Below are 25129 nucleotides of genomic sequence, written 5' to 3'. Positions count from 1 at the left end.
TTATTTTTTGTGGATATCTCACACAAAACAATAACAAAGATGCTCTTGACATCAAGTTTCTACTTAATACCAAAGTTTCAATTGAGAAACCACATAAAAAGGCACGCAGCCCACCAAAATGTCACAACTGCCAACTCTACGGACACACGCGAAACAATTGCTGCCACGAACCTAAATGCGTAAAGTGTGGTGGTAATCACCCCACGAACGAGTGCTCCAAAGACCGTCACAGTCCGCCTAAATGCGCCCTTTGCACAAAGGAACACACTGCAAATTTCAAGGGATGCCCAGTTTACAAAGCTACTTTCAAAAAAACAGTCCCAAGAGTCCGTCCAGCCAAGGGCTCTGATTCCAACGCCCAGTCCAAACAAGACCAAACATGCGGAAGCCACAAAAATTCAATTATCACACACGGAGAATAATATCGCCGACGCTATATCAACTTTTATTTCAATCATAAACTCATTAATTGGTCCCCTTATCTCCCTCCTCACGTCAGTTATAAACGCACTTAAAGCTAATAGCAGTACCTATTCCATAATCTTATCTCTTCCTTTTATCATTATATTAATAAATATCCTCATTAACTATTCAAAAACGTCAAATTGTATTCCCAATAACAACCTCAATTATTTTACCTAAATATTAATTATTTATTATCGATATAACTTATGTTATAAATATGTTACTTATAAATTTTAAAATTGTTAAAATACTTGTAAAAACACCCAGTGTGTTGAAACATCTTATGTTATAATAAATGAAAAAAAAAAAATAGGTAATATATTTTATTTAAGTTCCATACGGCGTTTAGCGAAATATTTAAAATATGAATACATGATGGAGATAGGACTTTTGCGAATAGGGAATCAAACCTACGAAATGTAATAATTGCTCTCTTGAATAGTTGTCATTTTGGTGTTAAGTGATTTGTGAATTAGGTTGATGATATGATAAGTCGTTAATATCAAGCAGCTGCCTCCCCCGTGCGCACGCTTATGTTAGTATTATTTTATGGTAGTAACGTTGTTACTGCTGTTTCATCATCTTCACGACATTGCCATGTAATGCAGCGTTCCACTATAGGTACACCCTGCCGATATTCTATCTTCGGAACAATGTTTTATAGTGATAATATAGTATAACATAATATAAACACAACAAACAACAGCAACAATCTCGTCGGCTCCATGTTCGATATCCGTGATCGTAATAAAGCCACGCCCCCTGAGCACAAGTCGGCCTATCGTTACGTCGCACCGAGTCTCCACCAATTAGCACGTCAGCAGCGCTAGCTTTACGCGAAAAGGGTAACGCTCGAAAAATTTCACTGCCTAAGTGGAAAAGTCTAAACGCCACTTAAGATGTTTTCACATCAAAAATTAATAAAAGGCTCCAGTATATTGTTACAATAGTAGTTAGAAATGTTAAAAATAGAAAAGTATAATTTTTTTTGTTTTATAAGCATTTATAGTTTGCTTTTTGAGAATATTTATCAACTTTAAAAATTTAAAAATGATTTTGTAGTTAAAAATTTATAAAATATTCAGATTTTGTAGCTAAGGATTGAAAATCTAAAACAAGGTTCCACATAAATAGGTTAAAAATATTACTTTATCCACAATAATATCATCAAATATACTTAATAATATACTAAATACTAATATCATAGGCTGACTGACCATCTTCGTTCAGAATCGATTTTCTTATGATATAGTAATATAATATTATTGAATTCAAATTTAACACCTCCCATTTCAGTGACCCACTTGTAATCTACTGTGCAGCAGACCGACAGTGTGACACTCACTTGCCCACCTTTTTTCTCTTTTGCCCACAATTATTGAAATAATTTTAAATTACAATTTTACATTATTCTTATCAGATATATATAATGGAATATAGCACAAGTTTATCATACAGTATCAATCAATGTAAATCGCTCGACCATGGACTTCAAATATCTTCAGTGTGATTGTGCAATAAAAGTTTTGCGTTCACTCTGTTCATCCAGTGTAATGATTGCTACTATACTAAGGCTATTATCGAAACGACAACCAATCACAAAGTTAGACGATGATAAAGTTTATACTATAATTATTAGTAACTCATGGGTTTCCAGTGTACGTTCAGCAACAGTTGTGTGGTTACTATTGTTCTGGTCATTGTTATAGAACAGTTTCCATTCAGTTCGATATTTATGTCCCGAGCAAATCCTCGTGTAAATCGACCTTAAATTTAAAACGGCGAGTTTGAGTACAGTAGAAATCGATTAGTGCAGATCTCAAGGGTCCACCATCCCAAGTATATTGTTCATTTACTATTAGAAACATATATATATATATAAATAAACACTACAGAATCGTATTATGTTCTTCATTCGCGATTCGCTACCTCTTTGTGTTCAATTATTTAATAAATATATAATCACTTAAGTTTAATAATTATTACGTTTAAATATTATATTTTTGATTTATAGGTTTAAAAATATATTTTAAATCTGTTGATATTGTGTTATGAGAAAAAATTAAAAAATTATTTTTGCAGTATTAATTCATTTTAATGAATTTAATATTCATTTTAATTTATGATAAATAAGATTAGGTACCTAATGCGCATATAAAATATAATATTAAACACGAGTTAATTTGATATAATATGAACATAATTTAGAATACGTAGTCTGGGATCCTTACACTGCTTTTGATTCTGATCAGCTTGAACGTGTTCAACAGAGATTTTTGAGATTTGCTTGTTTTGTGTTAGGAATTCCCCATGTAGATCACAATTATACAAATATGTATCTCTAACATACTTGACCTGCCTACTCTTGCTGAACGTAGAATATTAAATATTAAATTTATTCGCGGCCTACTAACTAACTAAATTGATTCCCTGTCTTTGCTATCCCAAATAAATTTTAAAGTCCCTTCGCATGCACCTCGTTCTCAAAAGACCTTCCATATTTTTAGCGCAACACAAATTATTTGCAAAATGAGCTTCTACGACTCATGATGTTACTTGCCAATGAGGACCCCTCATTTGATGTTAGTTTGTTTTAATGTCCCGTGTAAAATATTGTCAAAATATACTATAATATAAACTGTATAACTGTAATAACTTAATATATTATCTAATGTAATATGTACTACTGTTTGAATTAGTTACGTAATATTTGTAATGTATTTAAATGTCAAATATTGTCTACAATTGCACTGTAATTTTATAGTTAAAGGGGAAACCCGTATATTTGTAAAAATAAAATATCAGCTGTTATCTCATATATTATGTATTACAATTCAACATTAGCACAGTGCTATGTCAACTTTTAGTAATTTTCGGTAAGCTCAAGGAAAAGTTTTTTGTCTGATATTTCTATTTCAAGAGCACAAATATGACATAGAACATTTGTGCTCTTCAAGTAGAAACACTAGTGGGCATAATACTGTTCGAATATTCAAAATTAACGGTATTTTCAACTTTGTGAGGTAATGGACATAACACTGGTGTGCAATCGATTCTGATTGATAAATTCATGGATACCAATATCACTATATCCGAAAAAATTGGACACAGCACTTGTGTGTGCTTTAAGGTATCGAAATGTAAGATTTAAAAATAATAGACTGTATGATAAAACACGAGTTATATAAAGAATCAAGCTGTTTTAATAGCCAAATTTTCAATATTGTTTACATTTTAAAATGAAATCAATAAATACATGGTTAATAAGTAATAAACAATATTATTAATAAATCACAATTTATTATTATATTACTTATACATAAGTAAGTATATATATATATTCTTTTGTTTTTAACATATTAGGCGTAACAACCTTATTTTTACGTCAACATACGTCGACAATAATATAAGGTTGAATATAATATAGTAGTAGTACACGATGAAAGACTAAACGAGACACGAGTAAATATAACATATAAAAAAAAAACAAGTAAACTAATGTAAATTTATTTTACCTAATTTTTTTCAGTATTTTTTTTTTTACAAACAAAAATTATTGCTGATACATAAATTAATATCTCTAGTTAGGACCGCATGCCAACGCGTAACATTAATGGTCAAAGTATAATATTTAAATATTTTGTTAAGTTATATTTATAATTGTTTAAATTGTTTAACAAGAAATTTTTATTCTAACATATTAATATAATAATAATTAATATTATATTTAACATCCTTTGATAGAGTTTTTGTTCTCCTCGACTGAACTTTTGAGTTTCCTGCGGAACAAGTAAAAACCGTGATGTAATTTAAACATGAACGCTTTCTATCGCTTTATTCAACGGTTCGCCAAAATGTCTGTGCAAAGGTAATTTACCTACTTGGAATTAAAAGTTCTGGTCGTTATCTTGCACTGGTACCTCCCTTTAGTGTCCTTTTGATCGACGATGATTTCTGGAATCATTACAAAACGTTATAAACACTTCCACCGAAAGACCGCCGGTAAATGACATAATAATCAAAAATGCATAGACAAGACAATATTGCTCTTACGTTTCGTCAAAGTCTCCGAAGGCTTGTTGCGGAATTTCATCGGTGTCTGCGTGCAACTCGATACGTTTCCGTAATACGTCGGATGGACTTTATGCTGCAGGTTAGTTTTCGTTACGTTCTGTGTACGACTTTGGATTCTGAAAAAGAGGAGAGCAAAATTTTTAATAATAATAATTGAGTAAAAAAAAAACCACTCTTTTATATTAGTATTAGTTAGGATATCACAACACCGTCTACGTGGGCGTACATAAATTGCGTACATAGTCAGGTAAATGTACCTTTTTGAATGAATTACATGATGCATCAGGGACGCAATTCGTGTTACTTTTTCATACTACATATAATATTATTAATTTCAAATAAGTCGTATACTTGCATATGGCTACTAATCAAAAGTAACAAACAATTATTATGATGCATTAAATAATTACCGACACTGTGGTGTAAGCCTATTATACGACGCATCGATTGGAAAGTCCGTATTTAATAATATTTTTATTGAAAATACAAATCATACAAAGCTACACAAAATAAAATGTTGAATATGTTTGTATGAAGTATTTCATTTGATAATATTAACTTTTAAGTAATAGGTAATGTAACGTGGTCGGGGATGACCCGTTAAATATAAGATATTTAGGGAAGAAATTAGTTCTTTTGAATATATTTTTACCGTAGCTTGGGAGCACGAATGGTATTAGGATCTTAATATTACAAATAAATAACGATTGGTCTAAACCAGTGGTTCTCAACCTGGGGGGCGCGCCCCCCTAGGGAGGCGTGACAAAATTGCAGGGGGGGCGTGAAAATGTTGAAAAAAAATGTTAGTTGTATATTTAATAATAGTTAATTTTAATTTTAAATTATAATTTTTTTTCATTGAAGTTGTATTCATATTAATCCAATAAACAACATTAAAGTATAGTTTACATATAAATATTATGCATACATCAATCTTATTGTAGTGAGGGGGGAGGCGTGAACTCATAAAATAGTTTGAAAGGGGGCGTGGACCTCAAAAGGTTGAGAACCCTTGGTCTAAACTATTATAAATACAAACACATTTACTATTACTTACAATATACGAACAAAGTTACCAAAAATGTAGGATTGTACGGAGTTTACGTGCGCGTGATGCACTGCCTTTTCTTACATAGCGATATTGGCCGGAGCTTTACATTCATAAAATATATAAGTGACACCTAAACTGGAGGGGCTTAATATATTATAGCTAACACATGATATGCCTATTGTGCATATTATGATGTTTATAAAATAAACGTAATGATGTAACATACGTTACAGTAATATTGTCATATCAGGCATTTTTATAAATAATACACTTTTATTTATAAATCGAAAAAGTAGCTTGGAAACCACTAAACATAATATATGTTATAAATCATAATATTCTGTTGTATAATAATTCAACTTGGGACGCAATCCTTGTTACCTTTAAATTAAGATAACAGTGGTACACAATTCTTGTACAACAGCTACCGGTCTACGCAATAGCCTTGACTTATGATTCTTAGTGTTCTTAACGGGCTTTTATGGTCGTATTAATAAGATTAATCGTAAACGATATCGGATTTAGAGTAATATTATTATCAAGGGTCAAGTTAACTCGTCAACGTAATAGCGAATAGGGTAATAATATATTGCCGCTCAGGGATGCTGGCGTCTGCTAGACGACATCGTAAAAAAGATACTTTCTGTTTGTATTTTAGTTATTTAATAGAGATTCAGAATATATAATAATTTAAACAAACATTCAAGAGCATTTAAAAATATTACCTTTATAGAAAAATATAAATAAATTGATAATTATTAGATTGTCTCAGTTAAAATTAATTTCAAATCAAATATATGCATTATGCATCACACATACGATTTATAATCAATATAGTAATTTACCACCTGCAGTTTTGAATGACAATTAAATTTAGTCTATTATTTTTTAGTATTTTAAATACATAATAGGAAACTATTTAACTACCTACAATATTAACTCAAATACCTTATAATATTAGTGGTAGATTAGCCTATATGGAGGAGTAATACTAATTATATACTTGAACAAAATACACAATATTACTTTTTCGTAAAACTTGCTGTGGTTTTGGTGGCGACACTGTTGGCGGTGGCCTGTGTCTGAGTCTTAGTTTTCCTTTGCATTTTCGGTTTGACCCTTTGAACTTCGTCTGCGGCGTCCTCGTCTGACGAACTTGCCTCGTCCAGGTGCAACAGTGCCTCCCTGCTGTTGGCCCGCTGCAAAAGTCGGGCGGCTTTCTTTTTGTTTTTGAGCTTCGCCTCCGAGTGATCGGGTTTCGTCCTTGGCCCTTCATCACCGGCTTCGTTCGGGAGTTGTGACTCGTCGTCGGTGTACCCGTTAACGGCTTTCAGTATTTCGTCCGCGGCACGGTTTAGTTCTTCCAACACCGATACTTCCGAATCCACCGTCTCCTTACGGCTGACGCGGCACTTGTAAGTGGTCGCTTTGGACTTGTTGAGCTTGGGTCCCAAGTCTTTGGGCATGTTCAGCCAGCTGTCCCTGCCTGTGCTGAACAAGTCCTGCGCCTGTTTGCCCGCGGCCGGCTTGTCTTTGACCCTGAGACTGTTGGCGCGGAACCCGATGTTGCCGTATATCGACTCCTTCTTTTCGGTGGGTTTTTTTTTATTCTCGTTACACTGCACCGGTTTCGGCTGCATCGTCATAGGAACCTGAAACGAGTACCATCGATAATATTACATAAGTAATTATAACACGCGTTGCTGTACTTATGAAATATTATGTATTCACACATAAGAAAACGGCGGAACGCATAGGTACCTAACCGAAAAATGTATTACAATATATATGGGTGCTTGATAAAATACAGTAGGTACTTGGTAGATATTTTTTAAATGATAGTATTAAACATTGTAATGATTGTATTTTGAACATTAATTTATAAGTATTGATTTGAAGTACCTATATAAGTAAATGAAAGCATCATCAAATATGATTTTAGTGTATACTGTATTACTGTATACACTCGCGTAATTAAAAAAAATCAAAGATTGGTTTTTCCTATACTTGATTAACGAGGATCAACATATATATTTTTAAAACATTAGGAATACTTATTTATAGTATTCAAGATATTGTGAGAATAATTTTATTATAGTTAAATATAAACTATAAAGCATCCGAAAACATAATATACTGTCTATTACCTAAATGTTTTAGAGTATTCGAATATTTATTTTAAATAATTTTTAAAAGTATATTACCCAAATATACTGATACAATTGCGCAATATAGTTTTCGAACAAAACGTTGTATACCTACGTATTTTTGTTTAATCGTCTGTGCAAATGTTTACCTGTTTCAAAGACACGGTGGCACTCATTTTGGTAACGGGTGCCTCCGATTTTGGCTTGCTCTTGCGATTGTCTTGTACGATTTTCACCGGCACTCGTTTGCTTGGCTGTTTTTGGACCGAGTCTTCAAACTGGTGTTTTACAACGTGTGTCACTTGTGAGGTTTGCACGCTCACCGGTTGGAACTGAGACCGTTCGGGTTCCAACTGTTTCTCGTGGTTCAACAACACCGAAGTGACATTTGGCACCACCAATGTCGACTCGTACGTTTTGACGTCCATTTTTTTTAGACGATTATCTGAAAATTTATATCGGTACACGGTCAGTCATGTTTACGGTTTACCTACTATATTAAGTCGTTTCAAGTGTGCACCCCCCTCCCAAAAAAAACCTTTTTGGCCCAGTATTTGCAAATAATTATGATCAGTCCCTATAGGTCTATCCCTATAATATATTATTATCAGGTTAGTACGATTGCACATTCTCTTCTACTAAACGTATATACCAGATACCTAAATATATTATATAATATACATACTAAAATTCCACTATTTACTTCCATACTGTATTATACTTCTATTACCTAACTTATATATAATAACATCGGTACCTTGAGAACATTGGGATTGTTTGATATTTTTTTTTACAGTAGATATGAGCTTTTTGAGATTATTGCACTCCGGTAGCCGTTCGTCTTCGTTAATGCAGTCGGCGGCCATGTACGACCTCACCTCTTCGTCAGCCTTTAAACTCTCCTCACTAGTCTCGTCCGTGCTCATGAGATCTTTGGCGTACTCCAGCCGGCCGTGGATTTCGTCGCACGGCTGACGCACTTTGATCAGTGTCACGTGATGCCGGTTGGCGGATCCGTCCACGATCTGCGCGTCGATGCTCTTGCTCAGATCGTCCAACGCGCCGATCACGTCTGGCATGCCTTTCGTGGCCCTGTCGCGCTTAATGTCCGCGCAGCTCTTCAGCACGTTGTGCTTTCTAGTGGCCGGCGTCGGGTACGTCTTATGGCCGCACCTCGGCCACGACGTGCTGGTGGCTTTCTGGAACCGGCCCAGCATCTTGGTGTTCATCTCTTCCAGGTACGTGCTGGGCTGTTCCGTTGACCGGAACTTGGTGTTCATCACCAGCGATGTGGACGACAGCGGAAGGTGATTCCCCGTCGTCTGGTCGCTGAAGCACCGGGAGAACGCGCACAGGTCGGCGGCGACGGGTGCGTTCTGTTTGCTGTTTGCGTTGCACGCACCGCTGCCGATTCGCACCAACAGTTTCTCGTGGCACTTCGCCGAAGTATCTGCAACGTGCGCCCGAGACCATTATTATCGTTAAAAGGATGCCGTACGCCCGAAGGGCTATTCAATGGGTAGCTTAAAAAAGTACACCACGTAAGGAAACCAAAAATTGTACGAAATTGTGCAAAACGTATACGTAAATGCGTAGCGAAAAAAAGTTGCAGTACAAGTGGCAACGCAATGGTTCGTTGTCTGAAATTGTGTATGAAAACTGTCCACATGATACCGTTTAACAATACATATTTATAGTAGAAAAATCTTACCAGTTACCTGTGGTGTATCATTTTTTATTTTTTCGATAATATTCAACTCAATATCAAAAGAATGTAAACAAACGATAGTGGCTTAAAATCTATAACAGTTATTACTTATTGAGTTATCGAAAAAATTAATGCTACTATATTTACGTAGTTTAGATAACGTTTCTTTAGATTTTATGACAATAATTTGGTAATTATACATGGTGATTCAACAAGCATGCTCATTGCTAACCTCCTTTTTTTCTGCAATATTGTGGTTATTCAAAATCTGAATTTTTTAATTTTTTAATATACTTAAGATAATTTTTTTAAGTTTTGAGAATTTTTTTATTACTTAAGGAGTACTTGTAGAACTATAAAAAATTCCTTTTTTGTGTAAATTATTTATTGGATAACTTTTCTGAGTATTTTGACTTATCGAAATAAAAATTTGAACGATTAGTTTTTGACTTATCAACTTTTGTGTACTATAAGGATAAGAACTAATACATCCATAGACTATGGTAATAGGCTCGGAAGATGGGGGTTATGGAATTTTAAAACTGTAGTAGTTAATACTGAACTATTAGTTATAATATTTTATAACTTATAAAAATGGTCTAAGTATAATAAATACTAAATCCAATATTACTCTATTTTATTTCTATACAATTATTTTAAGAACTATTATGAATTATAATACTCAGTATAAATAATTTAATAACTGAAAATATACTCGTTCAAGCACATCAACATTTAAAAAAGTTACCTATTCACTAAATAATTTGATAAAAAAAAGATGGGTTCTAGTTTGAAAAGCAGTTATTTAAATCGTTACAGGACACTCCTAGTATATTTCAAAATTCCAGAAATCAGAATTTGAACAAATGAAGAAATGGAGGTGAGCACACTTGTTGAATCACTCTGCATACTATGGTATACTATTATAAATATGTATACCGAGTGGTTCACGCACGTGGTCTTATAAATTATAATAAATAATATGGACCACGAATCACGCACGTACGACATCCTCTTAAATCTTAATAACGCGGCCAATTCTACAACAACGCATCACATGCTTTCAGCTACAACACTACCATGCGGCAAAATAAAAATAATAAAAAATTGTCCACGATTCAACGCGTCAAAACTACGACGGATGATATACAAACACAATTGCCAAAAAGCCGTACAGCTGACTCAGGGGGGTCGATACGTCTTAAACTGTGTTCATTTTTGTTTTGTAAAAAGACGCGAGTTCAACAACCCCCGTCAGCCGTACAAAACACATCGCTCGTATATATAGCACACTACAATACACTTGCTATAGCTGCGTTCAAATATACCAATAATTCAAGCCGGTAAGAGCTAGCGTATAGGTACAACATAAATCAACATACAAAGCGCTAAAAAGTCCGTGATGGTTTTACCAAGTATAGGTACATGCTGCAGCTTTTCGACGCGTAGACCATTATTTTTTTTGGTTCAACTAAAATTTTTTTTTTTAATAATTTATATAATACCATAGAAGAAAATGTGCAATTTCTCAAAGACGTTTTGACTATATATTATATATACTTATACCTACATATCCTTTTGTATAATAGTTGTAGGTACCCACTGCTGTAAGAGCGTATTGAAACAATACATTTTACGAATAATGTTAGAGCGTGCTATTATGTCTTACTATATTTTTGTCAAAAAAATTAAGTCGACAAATTGAAAAAAAAAATGTAATTTGTTTAATATATATTATGTTTATATTTTATGAGTTAATTTGGTTACAAATTATAATAAGTGCTTGTGCATACGTATCTTATTGATATTCAAAACTGTTTCAAGTTGAAATGTGGTGAAGATTAATCACACTTAGAAATTATACCGGGTCATACAGTTTTAATTAAAATAAATAAAGTATAAAAAGTGAGATACACGAGCTGGGCGGACCACTGAGGCGGGCTCTTACATTTAAAATCAAATGATAAATCATTGCATTCAAAAAACGATTGTAAGCTAAGTACACTCGGTTTACCCAAAACATGAATTCGTTGTTTAGAATTTGTTGAAAAATGTGGTGCTCGTTTATATATTATCGTCACCTTTTTTTTGTCTTAGGGAAATTTAAAAAAAAAATACTTGTTCAAGTAATTATTTTATTATTTTGAACACTACCTACGTGTTAAATTTACAATATACTGGGTGATTCTTTTATCATAGAACACTCATTATTTCAAAAAGTATACATTTTTTTTTACATAGTTTCTAGTCGCTTATAAAACAACGTTTTTCTTAAAAAATTATATTTTTAAATATTTTTTTACTTTTTTGAATGACAACATAGGTTTTTAATTTTATTTTCCAAAGCAGAATATTTTTCTTAATATTTTGATACATGAAAATCAAATTTGGGGCGAGTAGTTTATGAGTTATTAATATTCAAAGATTAGATGAGCGGAGTGGAGTGGTACGGGGTTACCCCGCGAAATGTCTGTCCACTTCTCCGCTCATCTAAACTTTGAATATTTATAACTCATAATTTGTCTGTCACGATTCACCCGATTTAATCTCTATAAATTAATAAGAATATTTATAAAAAGAGACGATGGTACAATATTACGTTAAACACGTTTAGACGTATTGTAATTATAGTTCTGTTTTATATTTTTATATCAATAAAAATCGTCTTCGTATAAAATATCGTTTTCATTCATTTGACAAAATGGAAATCTTACGTACGTCGATTTAATATTTTGATTACTGAGGTGCGTCAAAATGTATTAATATAATATTATTGTCTTACAATAGCGGCCCTACGTGAAAAGCGTGATGCATGTGTTAAACGAATAAGCTAAGCATCTAGGTATAAGCTTCATCCATTTAGCAGTACAAGTCAACCAAGCTGAGTTAGGATCAAACAAATCTCGAATAGATTTGCAAGTGCAGCAGGTTAGGTACATAAGGTTTCATCAGGTTAAGTTATGTAGGGTAAACCGTACCTGCGATGGCCGATGGATTGTTGCCGTTGTTCTGGTACCAAACCGGCGAGGCCGACCCGTTGTACGAGTACCGCTGTTTCCTGGGGTCAGCCGGGTCGAAGCCCACAGCCGTCGTTTCACCCTCGGTGAAGTTCACTCTGGTCGAGAACCCTACGGCCTCCACCTGTTTCACCCTGTCGGCCACGGACCAGGACGCTCGTCTACAGTCTACGGGCGTAGATTCCGTCGATGAGATCCTCACTTCGATGCCGTTGTCGGACGCGACACCACCGGAATTATCGGCAGCGTTCTGCTGTTGTTGTTGGTGGTGCTGCGGTTGTTGGTGGTGCTGCGGTTGTTGGTGGTGTTGTGATTGTTGGTGGTGCTGCGATTGTTGGTGGTGTTGCGATGGCAGTTGTTGTTGCTGCAGCTGTTGCCGTTTCAGTATGCTTTTTGGCATGCTGTTGCCTGTGTCTGTAGTCTCGTCTTCCGTCGTCGGACACTCGTGTCCGCCAATTCCGCCGTTTTGATTTCCGGTTCCATTAATCTGCAAGACGACGTCACTTTGAGCGTCGTCCCCAAACCGATATTCCGGAAGCCCGTGGCTGCTCTTCTCGGGTGGACGGTTGTACCTAAAATGAACATACATGCAACATATAGTAACATAATTATATAATACTGATCAAATACTTTTAACATTTTAAATACAAAAGTCAGACAAGTGAGCACGGCTCTGCTGTACAGTATAGTCATTGAAAATGACATTGTAATGGATGTATTTGATTTGAATTCATTGATAAATCATTGAACCACCGTAAACGGTTCTGAGCGAAGATGGTGTGTCAACCTAGCATACTTGTATAAATAATCAAATTTGATACTAAAAAAATTATTGTAAAATGAAAAACTTCTTTCGCTTCACTCAGAATCTAAAATAACTAAATGAACCAACAGAAGAAATTTAAAGGAATCGTTATTAATAAGAGATTTAAATGATTGCACTCGTACAAAGGACAACAAAATTATTTTATCATAATTCATAATTTACGCTAACCAATAACCATGTCATAATATATAGTACAACTTTGATTTACCTCTTCTTTGGTCGATACAGTTGAGCCGGGGCGGGTTTGTCTTCCATGTCCACGATGTTTATCTTACCCGGAGTCGCATCGAAGTGTACCTCGGTCCTGCAAAACTCTACTTTCTTGTTGCCGTTCTTCTTGTCAATGCTGGGTTCTCTGTCTGCCACTTCGCTTACTACCGCTATCGAATGACGTTTCGGTACTTCATCTCTATCAACATTTTTATCCATCGTTATATCCATACCGACCGACAGTCGTCTGGTGTACACCTGAAAAATACACAGTTCATAAAACGACTAACGGATTTTTTTCTAATACACAAAAATGAATAAATATAATTTCAATTCTAACCTGTTCTTTTTCACTCTCATCGTTTTCCGTGGACTCCGAAATGGTGTCGCTTGGTTTGACAACGTCGAAATAAGCACTCGATTTGGACCTTAAGCTATTAATGGCTTCAAGTATCTTTCCTTTGGCGACTACGGTCGTGTTGTACGCGTGAACCTGAGTGTTGTTGTTGATCTCCTTGTTGGAATATTTTTTGACTAGATCAGCGATAGATTCACGATCGACTGACGACTGCCTGCTCGAGTTTGAAAGTCCGTTTTCGGTCGACCGGCAAATACCACTGTCTGTCGATGAATCCATTGCCGATGGATCTATTGCGTACTTACTGCTGTGATCCGATGTTGTCACTTTCTCGAATCCATAAGATTTGCGTCTGTTGTACCACTCTTCGGTGCGAGTCAGTGCCGAACCCCTATAGTCTAAGCTTCTTGAGTCTCCAGTAGGTTTCACGTCCGTTTCTATTCCATCGTCTTCCTTATCCTTGTCCTCGTTTAAGTGTCGCAAGTTGTTTTTTGTTTTCTTGAGGCTCTCAACCGTGATGAAAGTAGGTTTCTTCAACGGAGATACGGGTTTTATCAAAGAATAATCGTCCACGATATCTCTGTCCACCGTCTGTAATTTTTTTCCCAGAACCTTTTTCAATACGTTTTCTAGTTCACCGTTGATTTTATGATTAGAGTCGATATTTTTAGACTGAGCAAACTGCAACGACCTCCGAAACCTGGAAGATCGGTCTAGCGGCTCATCGGATTCATTGATTTCACTGCGTATTTCATCGTTAGAACAACTTTTTAGTCGGTTTAGATTTGTTGAAACAGATTCTTCGTTACTTTCATTTAGGCTACTTGACGTTTCCATTGTGTCGGTGGAATCAATACTCTCTATTTTTGGTAATTGGGATGTAACGGTTTGTGGTCTACGAGTAGGTGGTCGTCTAGTGCTAATTGATCCACTACGACCTACGGTTGCTTTACTTTTTTGTGAGCTAACGTCTAAAGGACTGTGTTCCAACTGAAAATATAATATACATACAAAAAATAAATTAAACAATTATTGGTATTTTTTTTCTGTAATAAAATATTATTTATATTTAATAGATAAAATATTCGATAGCTGTACATACTTAATATATTATTTTCATCTGTTTGTTTCTTAATTTGTGTCATAATTTTTTTAATTAAAATATTATAAAATTACTAGTTAGTGTAAATACCTATCTATACTGTCATAATTCTGATTTTCATTATTTAAAACAAAATATATTATATTATTTTTTATGTTATGATATTTCGTTGGATTCAGAAAAAAAATGTATGTACTTATTAGTGTAATCTAATGAAATGTAACAATTTAATGATGCCATGAGTCATGGTGCACCTAATTAAACAAAGATAAACAAAGAATCAAAGTTTAATTAGGTTTTACTTTAATTTTAACTATATGTGAAACTCAAAAAAATTAATGACGTAATAATTTTCAATTTTTAGTTAGAAATGAAAAAAGTAAATGGTACATTTTTTTTTATCAAATATTTTATATATTAAATATATTATGTTTCTTTTCGATAACGTACACGTAATTGATCAAACTGATTGTCTTTTTTGTCGAATATCGAAGATGGCCATTGGAATGCACTCGAACCAGCCTGTTAGCAAAAAAAAAAACCACGATAAATTTCACATAAGAATGCAGACGAAAAACAATATGTCGTCATGAAAAAGTCGATCGATAAACAACGAGACGGACACCGTGTGGCCGTAACGCCGAACACACCGCTGAGTATTAAATGGCTTACACTAGAATTGTGCCACGAACTGGTGGTACTTGTTTGAGATCTGATTACTTGTACCGAGCATCCGGCAGTGTGAGCTTGAAACACTTCCAGCTGTTTGGTCTGTTGCGTCTCTTCTTTACTGCCGTCTGCGAGATTCCTGGCGCGTCTGTCCACCACCTATAAATGCATACATGGTAATATTGTTTAGATAAATATACACATACAGACACTAATCATCGCAACTATAATAGTCTAACTCCGGTCAAGTTCCCCAAAATTGAAATTATGATGAGCGCTACATCGGTTCTACCTACCTAATAAGCTATCAATTACTTTTTTCGATATGTTAGTCAGTCCTGCGTCTTAACATTATTTTTCGAGTTTTCTTTTTCACATTTCCAAATTTATTTTTATAATAAATGAGAGTGACAAATATTAGTTTCTTGATAATTACGATGCGAAATAGAGTAATATAAAAATGTTAGATATGTTTAAAGACGGTTTATCAGCTGAAATTTCCTTTAAAAGGAAACAGAGAAATGGTAAATGTTGTGTTGATTTTATATAATTATAATTATGTACACTATATCGTGATGGGATACTTTGCTTAGAACTTTTTATTTAACAAATAATCGTTAAAAATAATGAAAACTATAGAATATAGGTATTATAATTATAAAAGTTCTTTAGATATCTTTTAATACTCATGGATCATGATCATATTTTTATTATATATTATATTTGTCTAGTTATTCGGAAATCAACATATTTTTGGTAAATCCCCTCCCCCTCCTTCCAAAATGGTGTTTTTTTGGTCGAAACGACAAATACCCATTACATACAATTAATTTGCAATTAGTTTGATCTTTCGTTAATACGATAGTCAGTATGACAAGCACGCATACGTACACAATATATTCGTATAATATATAGGTGAGATTCGTCGTTAAAGAACGATTGACTTGAGGATCACGGCCGACCGAGTAATTATGTTTGTGAGGAAATAAATATATACTGTGTGTGGTTAATGAACCGGGGCGTAGTCAAAATATACCACTAACGAGGATTTCTGACCTCAAAATCTGTGCTGTAGGTTAGGGCTGTCCGAAGCGTTTGGCCGAAACGTAATTTATTCCGTTTGAAACCGTTTGATGTCATTTTAATATAATTTTCTGTAGACATATACCATAATATACCTACGTTAGTAGGTAGGTATATGTGTATGTATGTAGTTTATCCAGGTCAGTCACAAAGTGGTCTGCGGTATAATAATACTATCTGCGTACTTTGTTACTCTATATTTTTCCGGAAATATTGTATTTTATTTTTGTGAAAAACACAACGCGTACCAACTAAAATATTATGTCAATAAGTACCTGCTTCTATTATCACGTGTAAAAAACCGACTCAAAGTGTTGCAGTGCTATTATAATTTATAGCGTACATAATGTTATATTTAGGTTTTATACGCATTTGCAGCAAGTGTACATTTTTATCGATTACAGAATACGAGACATGATCCACAATATTAGGATGACCATCATGAGTTATTTAAATGAAACGAGATTGATAGGTAATTAATTGGTTGAAAAAACTTCTTTCTTCTGATTTGGTATAGAACACACGTTGTTTTAAAAACGTTAACGATAAAATACTGTGTATCCGTTTCTGTACGAATTTCCTTTTATGGAATCGACCGGTTAATAAAATTGAAACACCTTTAAACCTTAAACGATAATGTTGTATTATATTATATTAGGTATAGGTATCATATTATCATATTAATCAATCAAAATATACATTATATACATAGAAGGTACATAATAATATATCATATGCATATTATATTATTTTTATTACCTTTCCATATTTGTGTTTAGTGTTGGCAGTGTGGTTGGTCCATTGGTCAGCTTCAACTCTGGCGTGCTCCAAGATTCCGGTCAACCTGTCGAGTCTCGACCATTCTTGGACGTGTCTCTTGATGCCGTTATCACCTTTGGACGCCTCCGAACCGGTGGCTGAACTCCTTATCAGAGGAATCACCTCCATTCTGTAGCGTCGTGGTCACAAGCGTGTGGCATCAATATACGACAAAATTATGAAACGAGGTCTGTGAACAATAACGGAAACCATCGATTAGCGTACCGATAGGAACTCACTAATATGATTGATGTGCAGAAATATGGCACGAAAAAATATAATAATATACAGGCAGTGGTTGTGATGGGGTGTGGGTAATTCGAAAATCGGTTCGACATCCGAACTGAGTTTCCGGTCGGGATCTTATCAATAAACCACAGTGCGGTTGATCGCGGTATGTAAAAACATCGAAAAAAAATACACCGGTACAACAGCGAGATCCATGCCAGATCCAGTTATGGGTGTCGAGGTGTATGACGCGAGTACCATAATATTATACGCATAATATGTATAATGTTGCAGCGGGTTTCAAATTATGGCCACCAAGTGTCGTCCGAGTCTGCAATTTTGGAATACCGTGGGAAACAACAAATGTTTTATAATTTTAACACCACCACCCCCCCCCCCCCCCCCCGCCATCCCAATAATAGATTTCGTCTCCATACAGCATTGCAGCGCTTATTATATTAGTTATTATTATTATGCTCGCCGTGTCCTCGTTCTCTGCCGGACCGAGACCGTTATTGTTATATATTATTATTATCGCTAGAATTCATCGCGCGCGTCGAATTATTTTCACCCAAACGTTATTTATTGGTTTCCGTGCGATACACAATATAATTATAATAATATTATTGTGTTGTACTATGTAATAATTATATTATTGACGAGCGATTTTTCGTTGAGTATATATTATTCCCAACGGATATAATATTCGCGTGCCCTATCTGTCTGCAGTGTGCAGTACCTACCTACATATTGTGCGTACACTGCCAAAGTCGAGCATATATACCACCTGTCGCAGATCGTGCGCACAAAAACGAAATGTGAAGTGAACCGTTTCGACTGCCGCAAAAATGATAATAATAAAAAAAAAACATTCCAAAAGCTCGCCGTCACCCACCTATAAGCCGGTCCGTGACTGGAATATTGTAACGATCGGTATAGATGTATATAAATATAATAATAACATATACGTATATGTATTGTATTCGTATATTGTACATAATATTATGTATATATATATAATTTATATATTATATATTATGTACAGACGACGATTTATTGCCAAAGAACGTTATTGAAGAGAGAAAAATAAAAAGCTGTCTGCGCGCGCACGCGGTAGACGTAATAAATTTCGATATGCGTAGGTATATAAATGTGCATAGGATTTTCGCAATGATAATAAAGTATACAATAATATTATGTTTGCAGCGACGACGACGTTATTATGCTGCTGACAGATCGGCTGTGGATATAAAAAAAAATATATGATCATCTTTTTACCGCAGTCTTTAATAGGTACTTGAATCAGCTAAATATATAAACTGTTTTTTTTGGCCAATTTACGGATACCTAATTTTTACTGTATGAGACTTTGCGTGCTGATAAAACTTCTAAAAACCCATTTGATTTTTTCAAGAAGTTATTTCGAGATCACGACATTTGCATTTTCGATCAGTACCTATAATAGTAAACCAACTAAATTGAATTGAAAATTGGAAAATTCAAGACATTTTAGGTACTTACAGGTTATATAACAAATTAAATGTGAAAAAGTTGTAAAAGTTATAGGCATGTAGATATGACCGACTCGTGATACTGACACGTCTATACGTCTTGAAAATTCTTTTATAAATGCATACAAAACCGCCTTTCTACTGGCTGTTGTAACAGTATTACGATGTTGTGAATTGTAATCCATATCAATATAAACGTATATATACTTATTGTCTGTCCACAGTCTATAACCAGCTATTGTGCATTTGTGCCGTGCCTAATTAATATATTGTGGAATAAATAATATATTACTATTATCATTATTATACATTTTTATTATGGTCTGCGTCCAATACAGGTACTCGAGCCGAAAGGCGTTTATCGAACAATGCAACATGATATTATGCGTACAAAAAACTAATAAAAAATAATTATGCGTGTTTTTTTTTTTTTTTTTGGTCGACAATACTTCATCGTTAGAGTCAAGTCGAATTAGTCGAACTGCATCAGGTCGAGTTTACCAGACATAATAATATTAAATTCGCACGACGGTATAATTTAATAATATATAATAATATGAAAACCTTCGTTTAAAGAGTCGGTGTAGTATCGATTACCGCTCATTTATATATACACATATAAAACGACAACACCATGCTGTCGGCGAGGGTCCGGTAGAGTGAGCGGGGGGGGGGGGGCAGATGAAGAAGTCATTAAAATGGGTTATTAGGGTTTTTTCTCTTTCTCCTGACGGGTTTCGTCGCGAATTTTGGCTCGAGCGACGACGAAGCACACGGGCGTATCCAATTACTCGGAGTCGAGAGTGTTATTGTGATATTTGGTTTTTAAGGACTCCCAAATTACGCAACGAGTTTGCTTTTTATCTCGCGTTATTACACAGCCCCACGTCGTTTTTATTTTATAACGACTGGTTTATGCGCACCGCCTAGGCTTGCTGCTGCCCACGCGCCGCCCGGACTACCATCACCATAATATAGGTAGGTACACCATATACTCATACACGAAGAATATGTGATAATATGTCATATTATTATTATTATTATTATCATATTATATTATTATACGCCGCGAAACAGGACTTACGGTTTGTTAACATCAATGTCGTATATGTGTGCGCGCGAGCGTGTGTAGGTACAACCGAACTGACGTCGTTCCATCGTATTATTCTTATTATATAAATTATAAATTATTGCACTTTGTGTTGTAGGTACCTTTTCGGATAGCTCGCGTTCCACTGTCTCGACTCGACAGCTACGTACGTTAAAGCACTAGCAAATGTTCGTATGGTAAACAATAAGCATGTATTATAATAATTATTATGACACACATAAGTACATAATACAATAATCAAAATACGCATGTTATTATTATTGAACTGTGGCGTACCGTTACATTAAAAGTTGTACAGTAAAAAAAATTAAAACAGAAAAACAAAAAACACGAGAAGTAACTATAGTAAGCGAATTCGAACGCTAATATACGACGTGTGCGAATCGTAAAAGAAGGTCAAATGAATGTCGTCGTAAATATGGCTAAATGTACACAAAAATATAACGTGCGTTATGTACGTCCATATCGGCTGATTGATGAAAATGATTAATCTATTGATAATTTTTTTTTTTAATAATAATAATATGATTTTTCTTCGGCATAGTCGGTGACAAGACTGACAAAAGTATTTCGATTAGATGGTTAGTCAGAACACTCAGAACTGAGAAAAATATAAATATTTAACAGTAGGTATAGACGAGAGTTTGTATACCTCCTCGAGGAACTCCAGTGTTAATTACAGCTATCTTTGAAGTGGAAAAGCCATGACGTATTTGTATATGTCTGTCTGTAAGATATGATTTAATTAACAGGAAGAGTGTAAGAGGAAGACATTTAAGCAATTTAAAAAGTAGACCTTTATGTCAAACTATGTTAAAAGCCCGAGAGATGTTCAGAAAGGCACAAGTGCAATAAAGTTTATTTTGAAGAGAGAGAGATATTGCGTCAACTCTATGACCCCGATGTATCGTGCTGTGCTTGGCTTTAAAACCAAATCTGGAAGATTGACAATAAAAATAAAAAATAAAAATAAATATTTTTTGCTGTTACAAAGATATTATCTTTGATTACCTATGTCTTATGCATTATTGTTGATTACACGATATTTACAACAAGTGGTATAACAATTAAATACATTAATAGAAAAGAATGTGCTTATGCAAATATTTTTGTCTTATTTAAATATGTAAGCCCTGCTCTCTAAAATTTGTCTAAATTTCTTCCACCTCAATGCATATTATGCATACATAATATTATGTTATTCAAACAATTAAGTACGTGGCCAATTAGCGACATTTGGACTTGTCGTCGAAATACGCTTATTTTGATTTATTTGATCTTCTTCGTTATTTTTGGAATACTCGCAAACATTATAATATTATAATTTATAGTATTTTTGTCGTTTTCATAGTTGATATTTATATATAAGGACGACGGTCGACAATGTTTGTCTTAAAATATCAAATCGGAAATTCAACTCACGCGCGCGAGATGTCTCCTGTCGCGTACAGATTACACTTTCGGAAATGTAAATTTTTCATTAGTACACTATTATAGAACATAGCAATATTAATTATTAAAAATATTTTCGACTAAACGCTAGGCGTGTATAGTTTCGATATATTATTGTAAAAATAAATAACGAACGTTTGACGAGTTTAGTCATCTGCAGTATACCTATTATAATATTATATAATATACTATACTAGTATATATTATACTTATTAGTTATTACTTTTCTACCTGTCTCCTACATACATTTTAAACGAACATATAATGTTCCTATTTAAATACTGAAAAATAAAAAACTTGAAAAAAGCTCTATAAATTAGCTATATTTCTTAGAGTTCTAAACATTACGTAAATGCATTTTTTTTTAGTTAATCATAATCCAAAATATCATATTAATTTAAAATAAAATTATTGACAAAAATGAACCTTCTTTCTAATAATATATTAATATTCTATTACGTGTATAAGATACGTCTATCATATCCGTATGCCTACAATATAATATTACATTGCAGTTTTTCCAACTACCTTACATAATAATAATAATCATAATAACATAGCAAGTGCTTTCGGGCACAATATTTTATGCTGTAGATGACAGTTAAAAAAAACTCTTCGTTTGACAAACGATAATATCACTTTATATTATTATATATAGGTAATTGAGTGTGCGCGTGGTCAAATCCATCGCGAAAAGAGGTCTGCGGGTATAATATTATAACAACCGCTCTGATAATAACCGCTTTTGCCCGCAAACCACACACCGTGGTTGTCGTCTTGGCACGCGTTATCCGAGTCCTACATCGTCGCAGAGGCAAAGCTTTCGTGGGCGCAACACATCGTCCCACTGTGTAGGTATATAATAATTATATTATGTGCACCACTGATTCTGCTGCTGGCTGCTCTCGTATATAGGCTTTCCACAAACCTGCGCCCGTAGGCCCTGCAAAAGTACCTACCTATCGGTATTTAAATATTCGTATTTATTAATTATGCAGATAATACCGTGTTTGCGTGTACCTATATGACGACACGATGCGTGTGTGTGCACAACTGCGGTGATGCTGCAGATGATAGTAATAGTAACAATGCTTGGCAGTCTGTAAACGGTTGAGATAAAAATTTGGTTTACCCGTTATTTAAATTCCTGTTTATTGATAATAGTGTTGGTTTACCCAAAACGAACATTTTTATACAAATTATTGCGTATTCATATTGTATGTATAGGTACTATAAGCTACTGATTTGTGACCTCCGAGATCCACTATGACCTATCTAAACGCGATGTATAGAAATCATTCCAGCGCGCTTGTACTTTTAGGCATTTTATTTCGATAAATAATCACAGTTTTGTTTACTTCTTTGGTCAGTTAGGAGTGTGTGGGGTAATTATTGGGACTATATACACTTAGCTACCTCCCAATTTTAAAATTTGCTTTTCATCTGCGTACAGGCAGCTTTTATACTTTAACAATCAATTTGAAATTATTTTGAATACAAAAATATTGATTTTGATTTGCGGAAAATAGCAGAAAATATGTGACCTTAACGTCGACAAATTTGGATAAAACAGTAATCATAACGTATAAGAACATCCGAACACAAATTAGATTATAATTAACTTTTAGAAATATCAAATATTTGGTCGCAAACGACCACATCCGAATACTCGACTGATACAGTGCTTATCACACGGAAGCGAATAGTCATTTTTCAATATAATCGGATTACATTTTGATCAGAGATCCGGATGATTACGTTTCGCAGACGATTAGCCATTGGGTATTGATCGTTACTATAAGTTTTTTTAATGTTATTTTTTTTCGCATTGATGGCTTTCGCGATGTTATTAATTTAATTGATTTGAACCGGTCTGTAACAACAATTTGAATTGTTAACCGTGAACCGGTTTTCGCCAAGTTGTGGTTTCCACCAAGTTTCAACATCACGTAAACAATGCCAATAATAATGACCGTTTAGAAATTATAGAAAAAAATAAAATAGAAACCTGTAACTTTCTGGCTCAATCGCTGGCCTTCTTTATTCCACGCGACCGTTCTCAAATGAACTTGAACCATATTACAATAAACACGCGTAAACAAAATGTCAGGTGAAATTGTATTTTAATGGATTAGCATAAATTAAAAAAAGAATATAATATATTATATATGTTAACTTACTTGTGTATAATATATACATATACATGTAAGCTTACACATTTATTACATAACGCTGCGATGTATTTATAGATATAAATGTAACCACGAGTATCTGACCAGAAGTCGAGTAGTCGTTTCGATCCATTTTTGGAATTATAATGATTGAAAAATGGACGTCAGTCGGCGTTGAATCTGTATACATATAATATAATATGTGTATGCCGTATACGAGATGAATTAGGCTGTATTCCAAATTGAAAAAAAAATATACAATCATGGCAGCATCCACGGCCCTCGTCTATAATATAGTGGTGTACAAGTTTTTACTCGTTAGAACGAGGAAATTAAATTGGACTGCCTACGCGTCGCACAATATGTTTTTCTGGAAATTTTGACACAATATGGTGCGCTACAAATTAACATCGGTCTGGGTGGTATACGCTTCGCTACTTTCGGCACCGCGTGTACACGTGCTCTGAAAATTCGTTATGGCGACACTATACTATTATTTATTATGATAAACTGTGTATGGAATTTTATTACTATCATCATCATTGCTATGTGTTTGTCGGATTTCTCACGTCAAATGACGCAATCTGATTTATTTCATTCGCCCGCCCGCAGACGTACCGGAAGATTTTACAACGCGCATAATTTCTAAAAGTCACACTATTTAACAATATTACGATGTGCCTATAGTACTTGTGCATATATTATTATAATGATAATACAGGAATTGAAAATCTTTTATGATAGAAGAGTTCAAGTGGTTTGGGCAGAATAGGTAATTTCAACGAAACGAATGGAATAACAACCGATAACTTAAAAAGAAAACCGTTCAATACGTAGCTTAAGAAATAGTTATACAATTCGATCCGTTAAAATAATATTATTTTGGTACACCGCATTCCGTGTTGTTATGTGACGTAATCACGAAATTCGTTCGAAAAACATCTCTACGCGCTTCCTAAAAAATATATAAGTATAATACCTACCTAAGCACCACTCTGCAATCTAGCTAGAATATAAAACTAATGTCACATCGAATGAAAGGTTTTCAACTTCCAATACTGCAGTACCAAATGCAGATAATGCGTGCGTAAATATTGCTAGACAAGCATAATATTTGTAAAAAGAAG

At 34.2% G+C, this 25129-nt stretch overlaps 1 protein-coding gene across 4 annotated transcripts in view; it reads right to left on the bottom strand.

Annotated features, from left to right (window-relative positions):
- Positions 1–3799: 3799 nt before the first annotated feature.
- Positions 3800–25129, bottom strand: part of LOC100571674 — a 75185-nt gene continuing 53855 nt past the window's right edge. For 2 of the 4 annotated variants that reach the window (XM_003243786.4, XM_029490093.1), the window contains exons 2-13: positions 17470–17719; positions 15631–15786; positions 15409–15480; positions 13839–14846; positions 13497–13756; positions 12424–13034; positions 8495–9187; positions 7887–8182; positions 6617–7242; positions 4519–4655; positions 4347–4419; positions 3800–4244 (exon numbers count right to left, since the gene is read on the bottom strand). In XM_003243786.4, coding sequence (XP_003243834.1) covers positions 4193–4244; positions 4347–4419; positions 4519–4655; positions 6617–7242; positions 7887–8182; positions 8495–9187; positions 12424–13034; positions 13497–13756; positions 13839–14846; positions 15409–15480; positions 15631–15786; positions 17470–17658 — 4173 coding nt within the window. In that variant the 5' untranslated portion in view covers positions 17659–17719 and the 3' untranslated portion in view covers positions 3800–4192. Of the gene's footprint in view, positions 4245–4342; positions 4420–4518; positions 4656–6616; positions 7243–7886; positions 8183–8494; positions 9188–12423; positions 13035–13496; positions 13757–13838; positions 14847–15408; positions 15481–15630; positions 15787–17469; positions 17720–25129 lie in introns of all 4 variants that reach the window. The other 2 variants (XM_008183820.3, XM_008183821.3) reach the window with 2 other exon arrangements.

This window comes from Acyrthosiphon pisum, chromosome A2 (genome assembly GCF_005508785.2).
Source record: "Acyrthosiphon pisum isolate AL4f chromosome A2, pea_aphid_22Mar2018_4r6ur, whole genome shotgun sequence".
NCBI classification, from domain to species: Eukaryota; Metazoa; Arthropoda; class Insecta; order Hemiptera; family Aphididae; genus Acyrthosiphon; species Acyrthosiphon pisum.
The sequence above is the reverse complement of the archived record's forward strand: the minus strand, read 5'-3'. Positions and strand labels throughout refer to the sequence as shown.